The sequence below is a fragment of the Mustelus asterias genome, chromosome 6, assembly GCF_964213995.1.
Source record: "Mustelus asterias chromosome 6, sMusAst1.hap1.1, whole genome shotgun sequence".
Classification (NCBI taxonomy): Eukaryota; Metazoa; Chordata; class Chondrichthyes; order Carcharhiniformes; family Triakidae; genus Mustelus; species Mustelus asterias.
In genome coordinates this window covers 64,483,497-64,502,541 of record NC_135806.1, presented here as the reverse complement: position 1 = coordinate 64,502,541, position 19,045 = coordinate 64,483,497, and the positions used below count along the sequence as shown (strand labels likewise).

The window sequence follows — 19,045 nt, the reverse complement described above, 5'->3', positions numbered from 1 at the left end:
TCGCTATCCTCCAATCCTCAGGGACCTCACCCGTGTCCAAAGAAGCGACAAAGATTTCCGTCAGAGGCCCAGCAATTTCACCTCTCGTCTCCCTGAGCAGTCGAGGATAGATGCCATCAGGCCCTGGGGCTTTGTCAGTTTTAATGTTCCCTAAAAAACCTAACACTTCCTCTCTTGTAATGGAGATTTTCTCTAACGGGTCAACACCTCCCTCCGAGACACTCCCGGTTAACACGCCCCTCTCCTTCGTGAATACCGATGCAAAGTATTCATTTAGGATCTCCCCTATTCCCTTGGGTTCTAAGCATAATTCCCCTCCTTTGTCCCTGAGAGGTCCGATTTTCTCCCTGACAACTCTTTTGTTCCTAACGTATGAATAGAATGCCTTAGGATTCTCCTTAATCCTGCCTGCCAAGAACATCTCGTGACCTCTTTTTGCCCTTCTAACTCCCCGTTTGAGATCTTTCCTACTCTCTCTGTATTCCTCGAGAGCTCCATCTGTTTTTAGTTGCCTGGACTTAACGTACGCCTCCCTTTTCATTTTAATCAGATCCTCAATTTCCCTGGTTATCCACGGCTCTCGAATCCTACCTTTCCTATCTTTCCTTTTTACAGGCACATGCCTATACTGCAGCCTTATCAATAGTTCCTTAAAAGACTCCCACATGCCAGACGCGGACTTGCCCTCGAACATCCTCTCCCAATCAACATCCACCAATTCCTGCCTAATCCGGCTATAGTCAGCCTTCCCCCAATTTAGCACCCTGCCCGTAGGACAGCACTCATCCTTGTCCATTACTATCCTAAAGTTAACAGAGTTGTGGTCACTATTTGCCACATGTTCCCCTACCGAAACTTTGACGACCTGACCGGGCTCATTTCCCAGAACTAGGTCCAGTATAGCCCCCTCTCTAGTCGGGCTATCTACATACTGTCCCAAAGAACCTTCCAGTACGCATTTTACAAATTCCTCCCCGTCCGGTCCCCCAGCTCTAAGCACTTTCCAGTCTGTGCCAGGGAAATTAAAGTCCCCCACTACAACAACCCTATGTTTTCTGCACCTATCCAGAATCTCCTGACATATCCTTTCCTCCACTTCCCGTGGGCTGTTGGGTGGTCTGTAGTACACCCCCAGCATAGTGACTGCACCCTTCTTGTTTCTGAGTTCCACTCACAGCGACTCAGTACATGACCCCTCTAAGTTGTCTACCCTCTGCACCGCGGTAATATGCTCCTTAACTAATATCGCTACTCCCCCACCTTTTTTAGCCCCTCCTGTCTCGCCTAAAACACTTATACCCCGGAATATTCAGCTGCCAGTCTTGTCCTTCTTTTAACCAAGTTTCCGTCACCGCAACCACATCCAAATTCCGCACAAGCATTAAGGCCCTAAGTTCGTCTGTTTTACCCGTTACACTCCTCGCATTGAAGCAGATGCACTCCAGACCTCCAGGCCAAGTCAGGTCCTCCTCCTCCAGAGTGCTCCTCTTCTTAGCTAGCCTTGCCCTGGCCCCCAGCTCGACCCCAGCCTCAGTATTTACTGACCTCCTGTTTTGTTCCCCACCCCCCTGCCACACTAGTTTAAATCCTGCCGAAACACTCTAGCAAAACTCCCAGCCAGGATATTTGCTCCCTTCCAGTGAAGGTGTAACCCATCCTTTCTGTACAGTTGCCATCCTGACTTGAAGATTTCCCAGTTATCTATGAATTTAAAACCCTCCCTCTTGCACCAGTCCTTTAGCCACGCGTTCAACTGTAGAATCTCCCTGTTCCGAGCCTCACTTGCACTAGGCACCGGGAGCAGTCCAGAGATTGCTACCCTGGAGGCCTTACTTTTTAGCCTAGCACCCAACTCCCTGAATTTCTCTCGTATGACCCCCCTGCTCTTCCTACCTACATCATTTCCCCCAATGTGTACAATCACATCCGTTTGACTACCTTCCTTTTTAAATATGCTTCCTACCCTCTCGGAGACATCCAGTACCCCGGCACCAGGGAGGCAGACTACCATCCTGGATTCTCGTTCAGTCCCACAGAAGCGCCTGTCCGTGCCTCTAACTATTGCGTCCCCCACAACTATCGCTCTCCTAAACCCCTTCTTTCCCTTCCGGAGCCCTGAGCCTGTCTCCGTGGAGGCGATCTGGTCCTCGTGGCTTACCCCTGGAGGGTCATCCCCCTCCACAGAATCCAAAACAATATACCTATTTTGGAGGGGGACAACCACAGGGAATCCCTCCACAGACTGCACACTCCCTTCCCTTCTCCCATCTGTTGCCCATCCCTTTCTCTTATGGGAGACTGCCACTGGGGTGCTTTCTGGCACATTACCCTTCTGACTATTACCCCTCCTAACCGTGACCCACGTGTCTTCCTTCCGAGACCCTGGTGTCACTACCTGACTATAACTTTTATCTATTACTCTCTCATGTTCCCTAACTAAACTGAGTTCATCAGACCTACTTTATTCTTAAAGGGACCTGTATTACTAATACTGTTACCTTATTGTTCTATTAAAATTGACGCACGACCTAAGGCTAGCTAATACCACTAATGTGACAGGAGGTAAGTAACTGACATGCTAAATAGATTAAAATACTCTGTCTTCATAGCCTTTGGGGGATTCGCTTTACAAAAAATGATCCAATATTTGAAAACGATTCACTGTCTGGTCATCCAACTGACAAAACATAATTTGTTAAGTTTTCTACTTGAATGATTAGTAGTGATACTAATGCAATAAATACCTTCAACTAAATCAGGATCATCACATTTCAATATTGATTTTAAAAAGGGAATAAGGCCAACCAACTCATTGCATAGCGAATCTCATGTACTTGAATTGAGTCTGTTTACCTTTTGGTACTTATGAAACATTTTAAATCAGTTCAGTTAGGTCAATGTCAAAGTCATAAATACAAAGCAAAATATCTATAGATGCTGGAAATCTGAAACAAAAAATAATTGGAAACACTTAGCAAGTCTGGCAGTCTCTGTAGAGACAACAGGTGAGTTAATGTTTCAAGTGTAACTCTTGTCAGAAGTAAAATAAATTGGTAGCACATTAAAGAGAACAGGAAAAAAAGCAAAGCTGTGGGGTGAGAAACGCAAACAAATTAAAAGGTTAGCAGATGGTCAGTAAAATACGTGAATGAAAAACAGGAGATAGAAAAATCATGGAAGGATACAGTACAGACATATTCAGTGGATAATGCTTTACCAGCTATTTGAAAGAGCAATTTAATTAGATGCACTCCCTTGCGCTTTCCAAATAGCCTTGCAATTTTTTCCGTTTCAACTATTTGTCTAATTCCCTTTTGAAACTAATACTTTTACATCTCCCACTACATCCATCTCCAGCAATGCATTACAGATCATAATGAGTCGCTATATAGAATTTAATACATGTTGCTTTTGGTTCATCTGCTGATTGCGTTAAATCTGTGTCTTCCACTTGCTGACAATGCTAACACTGGAAACAGTGTCTCCGTGTAGACAACCAATTTAAAAAATGATTTTGAGCACCTTCATCAAATTTCCTCTTAATCTTTTCTGCTCCAAGGAGAACAACCCATCTCCACGGAACTTAAGACACATTTTGCTGGTACCATTCTACTAAAATCTCCGTTGCATCTTCTTCAAAGGTGCAGGACACAGAATGACACAATACACCAGCTAAGACCTAACCAGCATTTTATAAACATTTAGCATAACTTCCTTGTTGTTTTTAAGTTTTAAGCCTCTTTTCAAGGGGTCCTACTCATGTGCATTCTCAACTTGTCCGACCATCTCTGTTCTTCTACCCACTTTAAAATTGAACCAATGTCTTGCTACCAAAATGAATCATTTTATTGCATTAAATTCCTGTGCATGCATCTTCCAATTTCACCTGTCTGACTATGTCCTCCTTAAGTCTGTTATTATCTGGCTCATTGTTTACTACATTTCTGAACTTCATGTCATCTGGAAGACAGAAAGTATGTCATGTACAACCAAAGCCAGGTCATGAATACAAATCAAACAGTTCTAATAAAGACCTTTCAATCTTCAAAAGAAAATGTTTACCACTACTCCCTGGCTTTTGTCCCTTGACCTATTTCATATCCATGCAGCCACTATTCATTTAATACCATGGATTTCAATTTTGCTAACAAATCTATTATGTGCTCTCTTAAACATATTTGGAAAGCTTGTATACACAACACCAACCAGATTATTCTCATGCACTCTGTTATTTCATCAAAGAACTTGATTCAGTTAGACAAACACTATTTACCTTTAACAAACCCATGCTGCCCTTCATTTACTGGCCCAAATCTTTCCCAAGCGTCAAGTAATTTTGTCTTGATTATTGTCTCTAAAAGATTCCCCCTCCCGCTCCCACATCACAGACATTAGGATGACTGGCTTGTAGTTGCCAAGTTAGTCCCCCTCTCATTTTGTGCAATTGTATAACTTTGCAAACTTCCAGACCTCTGGCACCATCTAAGGATGATTGATAAATTGTGACCTAACCCTGCACAATTTGCACTCTTATTCCCTCAGCAATTGAAGATGCCCATTGGAACTGAATGTTTTTTTTCTACTTTAAGCACTGTTAACATTTCCAATACCTTTTTATCTATTTTTAGATCATCCCATTTCTCACTACCGCCTCTTCATTGTTAGATTGGCAGCATGCTCTTCGTTAGTGAAGACAATTGTAAAATATTCATCATAACCACGGCAAGATCAACAAGATCAGCTCCTTTTTGTTCCTTAAGTTGATTCTCTTTTTACTGTTTATGTTACTAGGAGACTCTTGTCTTCTCTTTTATGTTCCTCCCGAATCTATTCTCATAAACTGTCTTTGCCCTTCATTTCTTTTCTCAACTCATTTTCATTCTTTCTATATTCAGCTTGTTATTATAATCCTGACATTTATCATAAGCTTCCCTTTTTCCTGTTCCATTTTAATCTCTACATCTTTAGTCATCCAGGGAGCTCTAGCTTTGGATGTTTTTCCTTTCTCTTGTGGAATGTTTCTAGCCTGTAGATAAACTGGCTCCCTGAAGGCCTTCCATTGCTCACTTACTGTTTCATCTGTCAATCTCTGATTGCAATCCACCTGGGCCAAATCCCTGCTCAACTCACTGAAATTAGCACTTCTCCCGTTGAGTGTATTCACATTCAATTTTTTTTTGTTGTTTTTTAACTACTCCAAATCTAAAGTATATAAATGGCTTTGATGATATGAACGTGGGACAATGGGAGCAATTAACGACAATTATAATACACAGGGAAGTATGAATAGCTGAGAGGGTGCCAGGTGGGTTAAGGCAAGTGGAAATGGGAGCATTCAAAACTGGCAAAGCAGAGCAAGTTCAACCAGTTCAAGAGTCAGGAAAGAGAATAAAGCAGGGTTAAAAAGAAAGAAAAAAAAGCAGAGTGCAGACAGCAGTGTTCCAACAGAGTATTCACCCCAGCAATTAACCCATATCTCTCCTATGCAAAGAGCTGACAAAACCATCCCACACCACCAGCATGTCTTCTGCTTAGCTCATGGACTGCTGGAGCCTGTTCCACTTTTCTTCTATGTCTGCCGAGTGAGTAGGCGGCGCATGCATGTGCATCCAGTTCCTTTTTAATTTTTTAATCTATAAATTGCTCCAGTACTGACAAAGGGTTACACCTAAAATGTTAACTTATTTGTTCTCTCCACAGATGCTGACTAACCTGCTGAGTGTTTCCAGAAAATTATTGTACTTTGACTATTCCTCACATCAGACCCATAGGGCTTTTTGTCTCACTGGCGAAGGGGCATCAAAAGATCTTTCTAGAAAAACCAGTAATCAAAATCTTAATATATGTTTGAAGTAGTGAATAGTTGACTTACTTAAGTAGTGTTACATTTGCTTGAAAAATAAATAACCTTAAGAGTGATTTGATCTCTACTCCATTGGCACTTTGCTTTAACAAGATGCGTTAAGACTCCTCAGAAACCAATATCAGTTTATGATTCAGGCTCATATTGCTCCTTTAATCATCTCTTCGGCAGTAATTTCTTTTAACTAGCCAGAAAAATAACTTTTAATTATCTATATGGATCTTAATCAGAAACAAACCCACATACTTTGCAGAAGTTGTTGATGCCTCAAGTAGAGAGGATAAGTAGGACTGTGTTTGTTCTAAAAATAGAATTTTAGCCAAGGTAGCTCAAATGGAATAAAAACAGAAAATGCTGGATAAATGGAAGACTATTTCAATTAACTGAAATCTTTCTCAGATTCTGTAAATGTACCTAGAAAAGATGGCTATATTTTAAGGTATGCAGGTTCTTTGAATCAGAATACCCCCTCGTCCTACACTTTAAATTTATCCAGTAAATCTGCTTGAGATCAGCTGAGTGAATGACCAGGTCTAGATTTGTATGAAGACTACAAGTTCATAAAAACTATTTCTGAGCCCTTTGGTTATAAATTCAGGCAACGGTATTTATTGACAATGCACTGGGAAATACACCCTCACTTGTATTCTCTTGCTTTTAGACTGGATTTTTCATTGGCTTATTTGGTTCCAGAAAATCAGACATTCCTACTTTTCCTTAATCAAAGCAAATTACTGTGGATGATGGAATCTGAAACCAAATGAGAAAATGCTGGAAAATCTCAGCGGGTCTGGCAGCATCTGTAAGGAGAGAAAAGAGTTGACGTTTCGAGTCCAGATGCTGCCAGGCCTGCTGAGATTTTCCAGCATTTTCTCTTCTATTTTTCTTTAAATTGTTTAAAACTTTCCGACATGAGATAACATACAAATTGAAAGTTTTTGTGCAATCACTTCGACATTTAAACAATTATTTTGGATTCCAATACAGTTTTCATCAGCAGCTTTGGTTGCCACGAATCTGTTTATTATTAATTCCTGCTGTAAACTGTCAAACTTAGTGCCCGTCAGATAAATGGAGGACCTTAGTCTGCATAACAATTAGTACTACTGTTTATCAATCTTATATCAAAAAGAATGAGCTCAGTAAAATATGGACTAGAAAACATGGGTGGGTGACATTAAAAGGTAAAAAACAATTTTGCAATCACCAGAGAATGCTAGAAGGGCTGTCATTTTTCAAATTTGAATCTTTTAATATTTACCATCATACCTACAAGTGGCATGACTGTGTGCTGAAATAAAAGGATATTGTTCAAATATATTATATCTGCAGTTTGGTTAATAACTGAGAAAACAGAAGTAGTGATAAAATAATATGCCATCAATAGTAAAAGAAACCCTTACCATAGTTAAATTGACTATTGGACTTTTCACAATTGATGATGTTGAATCGATAAGGAACAGCATTTCGCATTCCACTCACTTCAAAGTAAAACCACTGGTGGTGGTGATTGCTGTTTATATCTGAGTTAAGGATGAGATCATATTCAAACCTAGAAATAAGTAATTGGAATTTAGAAAGGCATGGATTCACAACAACTGGTGTTTAAATAGCAAGTCCAACGTAACAAAATGTTTCTAGCAGCTTCAGAGATCATTAAGTATCACATACTTCGGCAGATGGAAAAACGTTTGGTTAAAGAGATAGGTTTTTAAAGCAGTCTGAAGGGTGAAACCAAGGTGAAGAGACAGTGGTTTAAGGAGGGAATTTCAGAGCTCGAAAAGCTGTCAGTATGAATTCATTAAGGGAAGGTTGAATTCAATCAAATTACTCAGACATATTCAGGAGCTACCAAAGACGGTTGATGAGAACAACATGTTTGATGAAGTCTGCATGAATTTTCATAAGGTTTTTGACATGGTGCAACATGGCAGACCAGTCAGGAAAGCAAAAGTCGAGGGGTTCCAAAGGAAAGTGGCAAGTTGGATTCAAAATTGGCTTAATGACAGGAAACAATAGGTAATGATCAAAGTGTATTTTTCTGACTGGAAGACTGTTTCCAGTGTGGATCATCTGGGCAGCACTGGGTGCCTTGCTTTTTGTGGTATATATATCAATGATTTAGACTTAGAAGTAGGGGGCATGATTAAGAAGTTTGCAGATGATACAAAAAAATGGCCGTGTGGTTGATGTTGAGGAGGAAAACTCTAGATTTCAAAAATATATCAATGAACTGGTCAGTTGGCAGAAAATGTCAAATTGAATTCAGTCCAGGGAAGTATGAGGTAATGAATTTGGGGAGGCCAACTTATCTAGTATCCTGCATGAAGAGACTTCAGCAGTCACAGTGAGTTAAAATAAGATAAAAATCTATCTATTGCAACCTTCACTATATAAAAACACTCCCATTCATGAAAGCCCATTTAAAACTTTTAAATCTCAAATGTTTAATCCCTTATTCAAAACAAACAAACTTCTTTTCAAAAACCCAGATAAAATACAACCAATCCTTTAATAACTTCCTTAAACTGTCAATCAAACTGTGAATTTAAGATTCCCATAGCTTGAGGAGCAGCCATGCATTTATACTGACAAAAAAAGCCTTCGGGGGGAATATCGACAAACAATTAATGGAACTACTAGAGCAGAGTATTTCAACTTTCAATGACATATGTAGCTTGCTTTGTTAGGTTTTAAAGGGCTGGGGATTTAAAAAACTTCATGTCATGAAAATTCTATAGACCTAATTCACACTTCAAGAGCATTTATGTCTACGCTTAAATTTTGTGACTCCCACGTTGTGAGCTAAAGCTTTTGCTACAGTGAAAATTGGCACTCTTTGAACTTAGCACTGAATTCAAATTGCCCTGCTGAGTTTACTTCTTTCCTGCGCGAGTCCTGCCCCAACCCCTTTCTTCTACCGGTGAAAATGGGATCTGTCGGAAATGGGGAAAGGACTTTCACATCCTGGTCCTGCCCACCATTTTTACAGGTTTATGGAGTCTCCAGATGATTTGAGTATAGAATAGAGATGTTTTGTTGCAATTGTATAGGGCTTTGGTGATGCCACACCTGGAGTAGTGTGTGAAGTTTTGGTGTGCTTATCTGCGGAAGGATGTCCTTGCTATAGAGGGAGTACAGCAAAGGTTTACCAGGCTGATTTCTGGGATGACATGTCTTCATATTAGGAGAGACTAAGTTACTTTGGATTTATTCACTGCAGTTTAGAAGAGTGATAGGGGATCTCATAGAAACTTATAAAATTCTAATAGGGTTAGACAGGGTAGATTCAGAAAGAATGTTCCCAATGGTGTGGGAGTCCAGAACTAGGGGTCATAGTTTGAGGATAAGGGGTAAACCTTTTAGGACTGAGGTGAGGAGAAATTTCTTCACTCTCAGAGTGGTAAATCTATGGAATTCACTACCACAGAAAGTAGTCGAGATCAAAATGTTGTGTGATTTCAAGAAGAAATTAGATATAGCTCTTGGGGCTAAAGGGGTCAAAGATAAGGGGAGAAGGGGGATCAGGATATTGAATTTGATAATCAGCCATGATCATAATGTAGGGCGGAGCAGGATCGAAGGGTCAAATGGCCTACTCCTTTCTATGTTTCCATAACTGCAAAAACCAGGCCTTTGACTTTAAATTGCATGGTGCCAATGTGATATATGTAGCAATGGCAGCAGTTGTAGAAAGCAGTAGATGGCAGTAGGTAAGAATGAGCAGTGATAACGGGTAGAATGGGATCGTGGTTGTAATAATGGGGATGGAAATGACACCCATGATTGACTGGCCTCACTGGGGCTGGAATTGATTACATAATCTATAGCTTACATATCACTGTATCATCCAGTGTGAAAGCTCAGCTAGGAAGGCTGAATCAGAACCGAATTACAGGATTAAAAAAAACCTATAAATGGCCCAAAATGTGCTATAGCAACAGTTGCCAGGCCATCATTCCACATGCACAATAACAGCTCTCATGATGGATCTATGCTGGGAATGTCTTGCAGGATGGGCCTTCAGAATCTCGTATGCTTCAATTTGGAGATCCTCTCTCATTCTACTAAACTCCAGAGTATATAGGCCTAATTTACTCAAGTCTCTCATCATAAGGCTCTCATCTTATCCCAGGAACCAACCTAGTGAACCTTCGCAGTACTGTCTTCAATACAAGTACATATTCCTTAAATATCGAGATCAAAACTTTACATGGTATTCCAAGTGTGCAGTAACCAAAGCTCTGTACAACTGTGGCAAGACATCTTTATTCTTATATTCCAATCCCTTATAATAATGGTCAACCTGCCACATACCTTCCAAATTGCTTGATGTACCTGCATGCTAATTTTTTATGTTGCTTTAACAATAAATACAAGTCTCTCTAAATATCAACATATACAAGTTTCACATCTTGTAGAAAATATTCTGCTTTCTATTCTTCCAACGGAAGTGAATAACCTCATACTTCCCCAAATTGTGCTCAATCTGTCACCTTATTGTCCAGTCACTTAGCCTGTCTCTGTCTGTTTGCAGGCCTCTTGGTGTCCTCCCCACAATTTGCATTCCCACCTAGCTTTGTATCATCAGCAAACTTAGGCTTCCTGTCTTTTAGTCTGGGTCACTGATACAGCAGAGTCCTTGCACCACATCACTAGCCACAGCCTGGAAACGTGAAAATGCCCCATTTATCCCGACATTTTACTTCCTGTCCATTAACGAGTCCTCTTTCCATGCTAATTTATTACCTCCAACTTTATAATGCCTTATCTGGAGTATTAACCTTTGTGTGGCTTATCAAATGTCTTTTGGAAATTAAATAGTGGCATTTGAGCCATAAGCCAGACTCTCTCTCTTTCTGAACTATTATTTTAAAATGGAAGGTAGAATAAATTACAAAACACTTAAGGATTGTTTAAGTTAATTCAGATGATATTTTTGGAAGAATAAGCACATCCTCTCAATCTTACTTTCTGACTTGAATTGCTTTTCGAAGGTTTCCAGATTCAAACTGTGAATTGAATCTGAGCGTTTCTCCATCTTCAGGTGTTGGATAGCTAAATGAGAGAAGGATATAAAAAAGCATTGAGTACATACATTGGGCAACATCATAGATGAATATTAGATTATGGAATAAAAATGAGCAAATTCTATTTAACTCACCTGAGAAAATCAAGATCATATACAATTTTGTCAATAATGTCATTTGCATGGATCAGCCTCTCAATATCTTGGAATATTTTTGTTCTGTAAAAAACAATGTTCCATTACATATAAATGTAAGGAAGAATGTTGTAACAGCTGATTTTTTTTCAAAATAGTATGGTGCTTACATTAAACTAGCTATTCAAGTCTACAATAAAATCCAGAGGAAGTATTACAAACAGTATCTGCCAAAAAAAAGACAATTCACAGGTCTAATTTACTGACTTGAGTTGCAGTGCAAACGTTACTTTTTAAAGACTAGAACCCTGCCCTCTAGTTTATATAAATAATTAAACCAGTTGATAATTAAATTTAAAAATACTCAACATGTATAAAAAATGAATATCTTCTTTGTGGATTCTGCAATTTTATGCCATGTCATTTTTATAGATACCTTAAATCTTGCCACTTATTTCAACATAACTGAACATTATAACTAAGTTTACCACATCTAATGCACTGAAGATTGTTCTTCCTAACTAATGCAAAATTATAACACAGCATATTTACTCTAATTTTTTTCCCATTGGACTTGAATTTTAGTGCATTATAATATCACAAATCATCTTTTAAAATGGAATCTTTATTTATAAAGGATCAAAATATTTTCCACTCGTCCAGTTTAATGCTAAAATACACATCAGATGAGCCCCAAAAAATCCAGTAATGTATTATTTTATGTAATTCGTTAAACTGTGAAACTACTTTTTTTAAAAAAAACTTCTCTTCTTACAGTCAAAAGGCTTATGAAATCCAAGCTTTGCATTACTGAACCACAACTTTGCTTTTCATCTTTTGCAATTTTCTTAATTCAGGTCATGCCTTTGTCTTTCATTGAGATTTCTCTTTTCTTTTGTGTTAGCATATCACATTCATACTCACCTTTGTACACCGTAGGGTCTTTCTATGAGATGTTCCTTGAATGGAGGTGGAATATGTCCAAAATAATCAGGATATGCTACTTCACTGTATTCAGGAACAGATTTAGTCTTTTTAACAATTTCGACATAAAGGTCACAGTCATGAAGTGGTTGCAAGGTCCCTGGCTCCGGTAACTCAGAAATTCCTGGCTCTTCAGAACTTATAGAGGACTCATCCTCTGCATCAGTGTCAATGCCAGAACAGCACAATTGACCTAGCTGGGTACCAACCTGTTGCCATGATGGAGGCTGACCAAATGATGAAACAAATAAAGATTTTCCACAACCAGAGAGCTGTTGACAGGTTTTGCTGCATGTTTCCCCCAGTGTCAAAAAGCTGGGCTTATTCTCAGTTCCACTCACACACCTTGAGTTCCAACACTTTACATCATCAGAAGCATTATTACAGTGCAAGGACATATCATCCAAGCCTTTAGCAATTTCATTGTTCAAGCATTGTGAAGAAGTATGCCCATTTTGTTTAGAATACCATGAGTTTACACTATTTCTACTCTGCTGTTTGTTCTGCAGACCTATAAGTGTTGGCAGTTTATGGTCCTGTGCAGCTCCTTGATAAACATTAGGTAGAATCTGTTGGCTTTCTGGAGTGTTGCTTTCACTAACTTTCAGCACTTTTCTTTTTGATGGTTGCTCTTCTCCTGCTGTAGGCACAATAATGGGTTCTGGCCGCTGAACATCAGACATTGACGCACTGGCATGGTTTTCTTCAGAGTGATTATATGCCTAGAACAAAGAAAGTTGAAAATAAACTAAAAAATGTTGTGGTTACTAAGTTGGACAGGTTTATTTATGTAAAGTAACAGACCATACTAGGCCCACGTTTGATACTTCCATAAATATATACACAGATTACGAAGAGTTAACAGCTGTATGTCAAGAGAACGATTCTCCTTCATATCTAGCACTAATGGAAAATCAGCCTCAGTGGCTTTAGAGTTAGTTAGCAAAGTCTTTCAAAATGTATTTTTGTTCGTTTAGGAGTTTAACCTAGGTGGTCAATCAGGTCTTTTGTATCCACTCTGGCTAATTTTCTCATCTTCCCTCTTCTGTTGAAGACATCAAGCCCATGAGTTTTATCTGCCCTTTGTTGTCTTATCCAACTGGTCATTATTCATATATGAATTTCAAAGTGAGGTCAGCAGGCTGGTTTCCCCATTCAATTCCTTCTTGCTCAACATCCACAGATGTGTTATAAAAACAGAAGATGCTGGAAATACTCAGCAGATCAAGCAGCATCTGTGGGAATTGAAAATTACTTTTTCCCTACTCCTATTTCTTATGGTCTTCTAGAAATGTTGGATCAGCCATGATCCCATCGAATGTCGGAACAGGCTTGAGAGGCCGAACAGCCTATTCCTGCTCCTATTGCTTATTTCAGGTCATCGACCTTTCATCAGAATTGGTCAAGTTAGAGATAAGCAAACATAGAGGCATGGAAAGGGGGAAAAAAGAAGGAAATAGCATTAGATAAGATCTGTGATAGAGTGGCAGGCAGAAGAGATTAAACAACAAAACAGATAATGGTGCAATGTGAAATGAAAAAGCAAAGGGACAACTAAATAAAAGATTGTTCCTCGGGGAGTGTTAATGTGAAAAACAGAATTACCACCAATAGCCGCCGTTAAAAAACACAGGGACAGTGATTATGATCTGAAATTGTTGAACTCAATGTTGAGTATGGAAGGCTATAAAGTACCAAATTAAAAAATGAGCTGCTGCTCCTTCAACTTGCATGGAGCTTTCCTGGAACCGTATGGGAGACCAAGGATGGCAAGGTCAGAATGAGATGGGGAATTAAAATGACAAGCTATCAGAGGTTCAGGTTTATGATTGCGAACTGAAGGGAGATGTTCTGAAAAGTAGTTTCCCAAATGGTGCTGGGTCTTCCCGATGTAGAAGAGGCCGCATCATGAGCAGCAAATTCAATATCCTAAATTGAAAGTAGTACAAGTAAATCACATGGACAGAGTTTCTGGGGCAATGGAGAATGGAGGTGGAAAACAGCAGGCATTGCATTTGTTGCACTTGCTCGAGAAAGTGCCATGAAATGGAGGAACTGGTTGGGAATGATTTGAGGGGTGCACCAGGATGTCACAGTGAGAACGGACCTTTTTGAATACTGTGTCTGGTGGTGGCATCACACTGAAAGTGACAGAAATGGCGGAGAAGTGAAGGCTGGTGGGATGGAAGGTTCTGGGAAACCTTGGTTCTGGAATGATGTGGAAGGGGTGATACTAGAATGAGAGAAATGGGAAAGAATGGTCAAGAGCCTTGTTGAGCACAGTGGTGGGGGAACCTCAGTTGAGAATAAAAAGACGTATTGTAAGCACTGCTATGGAAGGTGCTATTGTCAGAACAAATGGAGAGCAGATGTTCCAAAATGATTCTGTTATTCACAATTGCACCTCCTCTAGATTCAGCTTTTGTATCTTTACCTGGCTCATTCTCATCCCTTTTTGCCTCGTATCATCATCATTTTGTAATTTAATCTTTCCTATCTTCCACCTCACTACAGACCTTCCTTTTTGTTTTCTTTTCCCCTCTCCATGTTTCTGCTTGAAACCTTTCACATCTGTAACTTTTCCTAGTTTTTGATAAAAGGACATTTACCTGAAACGTTAAATCTCTTTCTCTCCCCACAGACCTGCCTGATCTCCTGAGTATCACGCCATTTTTGTTTTTATTTCAAATTTTCAGAATCAGCAATATTTTGCTTTCCGACTTGTATTTGAATATGGGTTGCTAGATTACAGTCAAAAATGGCAACCATGGACAATTTTTCCAGGAACCTTATTACTATAAATCAGCCACCTCTGCAGAAAACAAGGGCAAAGCTAGGTCGAAGAAAATCGGGAGTGGCTCAGTTTTTCATGAAGTAAATGCACTCTATCATTGCAAGGGAGTCATTGTTTTATTTTCATAACATTTAAGTATTTAGATGTGCACTTGTGATGCTAAGACATACAAGGCGATGGGCCAGGTGCTGGAAATGGGATTAGAACAGTTAGGTGGTTGTTTTTGATCGGCACAGACATGATGGGCTGAAGAGCCTTTTCTGTGCTGTAAGTCTCTATGACTCAATGATTCTATATTCTCCAAATAAAATTTTAAAATGCTTATTTCAAAATATGGGGAGTGTAGAGGGGAACTGTTTCAAGATATAGGAATAAGGCCAGCCTACAAATTGATAGATAGCAGGTAACATTTTTATCCACAAGTAAAGTTAAATACTGGTCAAATAAGTTTGAGCTAGATGTAAAATTTCCCTATAGTGCCACAGATCTCTCAATAACAATTTATTTTTCCAAATGACACCAGACCAATATGTACATTGAAGGCAGCAAGCAAACCAAAAACTGCTACCAACTCAAGAATGGAACAAAATAAAACTTTTACTGCATTGGTAGCCTTATAGCTCAATTTTAGGCACATATTTGCAAGATTGAATTATGAATAACCAACAGTAGATTAACAATCATTAATGGCTCATTGACACTTGATATTATTTTTGATAAGCTACTTATTTTCTTCTCTTCTGCTTTCCTCCCATTTCAGCCACACATTTTGCTGATGAAGTTGGTAGCCAAAATTCACCAAGGCCTCCAAAAATGTCACCTATGGTTGGTTGCGAGGAGGTTATCGGGTATCACACAGGGCTTACTCTTTATTCAATTTGCAAGTATTGTGAAAATGTGGTTGATTGTGTTTGGCACTGTGTGACTTTAAATTGTGCTATCAACTCCATAGAAGAGGCTGGCCTTATGCCAATGTACACTCAACTAACACTACTTTAGTTGTCAGCAAGATGATGCATCTGTTCAGTAAACAACATGGATCAACTTACGTTTGCTTCACTCCAACCAGAAACACAATTAATAAAATCATTTTTTTGATGGAACAAGTAAGTGTCCGAATTCCCTCAAAACTACCATGGGTATAAAAAGAAAATGATTGGCACAGCGAAGAGGTGTGCAGAGAGAAAGCAGAGTTAGCCAGAAGCCTGAAGTCAGTCTAACTTAACACAATGGGTCAGACCTTCTGGCATCAGGAGTGGTGATGCGCTGAAATAAGCTGCTGGTGTGCATCTTGACCCACTGGAAGTCCTGACATCTACACAGGTATCGCAACTGCCTGAAAAGTTTAAATTTCCGATGGGCTGATTTTTGCTGCCCCAGATCCTTCGTCTTTTACACTGACCGAAGTGTTGGAGACTTGAGTTTGATACACGACTTATCTGGATACTTACTTTAGAATTCCCACACTGTTTAATCTCTGATGCAACTCAGAGTAACAACATAACCCTACCCACCACTCTCCGCAACTAACATGTCCCCAACACCTGACCCAACTACTCACCCCTGACTTAACCTGACTATCCACCTCACCCCCCATCTGCCCCCAAATCCCTGCTAGCCTAATGACACATTCCCCTCCCACCTGACCACCCACCTCTTCCAACCTGACTCAAACACCCACCCCCGAGCACCCATCCTACCCCGCAACAGCCAAGCACGCCATCAACCACCCGTCTGACCCGATTATCCACTCACTCACCCAATAATGATGTTGAAAAACTGGAGACCTTTAAAATACTTACCCAAATATGGCAGTGCATGTTGTGAAAAAGGGACTCATCTACTGTGTTGCCCCTCCTCACCAGGATCGCTCCTGGATTGCTGTGCAAAGGTTTCGTTGTTCCAGTCAGGATCAGAAGTATTTTTTTTATTTGTGGGACATGGGCATCACTGGCCAGCATTTATTGCCCATCCCTAGTTGCCCAAGGACAGTTGAGAAACAGCCATATTGCTGTAGCAATGGAGTCACGTGTAGGCCAGACCAGGTAAGGATGGCAGATTTCCTTCCCTAAAGGACATTACTGAGCCAGATGGGATTTTTTCTGACAAGTGACACTGGTTTTGTGGTCATCAGTAGATTCTTAATTCCAGATATTTTTTATTGAATTCAAATTCCTCCATCTGCCGTGGCGGGATTCGAACTTGGGTCTCCAGAATATTAGCTGAGTTTCTGGATTAATAGTCTAGCGATAATACAACTAGGCCATTGCCTCCAAAAGTGCAAGCATGCAGTGATCGCCAGGAGACTAACTGGAAAATCCTGTCCATTGAGTCAGCACTCTAGACTGCACAAAATAGATTCTAATAGCTGCAGGTGCAGACTGGATAATACAGAATGTTCTTTGTAGCAGACGAGAAACCCTGTGGCAAAGAGGATAAGCATGGTGATGATTTACACATGCACTGGCAAACAGCATGGCCCATAGTCCAGCAAAAAACTGCAATAACCGGCTGATGCCCTGCTCTTTGGTTAGATCCAAAAGATTGACTCTTGACCTGTAGATGCTATGAGCTTGCTATGACCCATAACTGCAGTGTCACAATAGATCTAGATGTTGCACCAATTTCTTCATGTATTGCTCCATTGAAATGCATCTGATTGGTGCATTTCTATAGGTTAGGTGAATTGGCCATGCTAAGTTCTCCCTCAGTGTACCCGAGCAGGCGCCGGAATGTGGCGACTCGGGGATTTCCACAGTAACCTCATTGCAGCATGAATGTAAGCCTATTTGTGACTAATAAATAAATGTAAACCTACTGATGTAACTAGCAATAAAGCACCCATGGGTAGGGAAGGCAAAAATTACCAGCAAGAGGCAATTTGGTCCCTATGATACATTTAATCTTAGGTTCATGAGCATCTCTTTAACTATTTTCTTATGGCTAACGGGTCAATCACTTTAAGTTTCATTAGCAGCTTAGACACTAGGTACGGGACTGCCAATTTGTTTTAAAATGGTGTTGTGCTCCGAATTGTGTCATCGGATCTCATTTCCCAAGGTTCCTGCCTGCCTTTGGCAGAGTACCTGACATGATTATGAAAATTGTGTGGTTAAGACAGGAACAGGCTCTGATTCATTAAGGTCGCAGTATAAGTATTCTATATGATTTAACTGGCCATCTGTACTGTTCCTGTTAGGCACAGTAGCTTAACTTCTGTCCTTAGAGATGCACAAACGGGCTACAAGCAGGACAGTCAGTTCCACATAATAATAAACCCAGTGGGAAGGGACACAGGGTAGCACTGGACTAAAATCATAAATTTCAAAGCAATAGAACCTGTAGTGTTATGATGGCCACGAAGGATCATCAACAGATCTCACCGTGGGCTCCGTGGAGTACCAGCTTCCTTATTGAGTGAGTGGAGGCTCACCCAATAATGAGAAGTGGTCAGTGGGGTTTTTGAAACCTGTTGCTCAATCCGGACCGTTATTGTAGGTCTCGAGGTGTAGACTGTCTCGTTGTAAGTCGCAGGCACAGCCCTTTTCTTTGCTGCACAATAAAGCATATTTGGTGACGGAAAACTGACGTTTGCCTAAATTACTACAAGTAGTAAATTGATTGTTTAAATCAAGATTGAGACTTGTTTAATCTCATAATTGTTAGCTGTTGTTAGCAACTGACTTACTACTGAAAGTTATCTTTCTTTTAAGAGGTGAGGCGAGAGTGACAGCCCTTGACATCAAGGCCGCATTCGACCGAGTGTGGCATCAAGGAGCCCGAGCTCCTTGGGGTCAAACTCTCCGCTGGTTGGAGTCATAAAAGCAAATTACTGCAGATGTTAGAATCTGAAACCAAAAGAGAAAACGCTGGAAAATCTCAGCAGGTCTGGCAGCATCTGTAAGGAGAGAAAAGAGCTGATGTTTTGAGTCCAGATGACCCTTTGTCAATTCCCTGGAGTCATACCTAGTACATAGGAAGATGGTTGTGGTTGTGAAGGGTCAGTCTTCTCAGCTCCATGATATCTCTGCAGGAGTCCCTCAGGGGAGTGTCCTAGGCCCAACAATCTTCAGCTGCTTCATTAATGACCTTCCCTCCATCATAAAGGTTAGAAGTGGGGATGTTCGCCGATGATTGCACAATGGTCAGCACCATTCGCGACTCCTCAGATACTGAAACAGTCCATGTTCAAATGCAATAAGATCTGGACAATATCCAGGCTGGGGCTGACAAGCGGCAA

At 40.2% G+C, this 19,045-nt stretch overlaps 1 protein-coding gene across 10 annotated transcripts in view; it reads right to left on the bottom strand.

Moving 5' to 3' along the window:
- Positions 1–19,045, bottom strand: part of agtpbp1 (ATP/GTP binding carboxypeptidase 1) — a 239,741-nt gene that overhangs the window by 95,235 nt on the left and 125,461 nt on the right. For all 10 annotated transcript variants that reach the window (XM_078214458.1, XM_078214452.1, XM_078214454.1 and 7 more), the window contains 4 exons: positions 11,952–12,733; positions 11,028–11,111; positions 10,835–10,921; positions 7,267–7,415 (listed from right to left, as the gene is read on the bottom strand). In XM_078214458.1, coding sequence (XP_078070584.1) covers positions 7,267–7,415; positions 10,835–10,921; positions 11,028–11,111; positions 11,952–12,733 — 1,102 coding nt within the window. The remainder of the gene's footprint in view (positions 1–7,266; positions 7,416–10,834; positions 10,922–11,027; positions 11,112–11,951; positions 12,734–19,045) is intronic.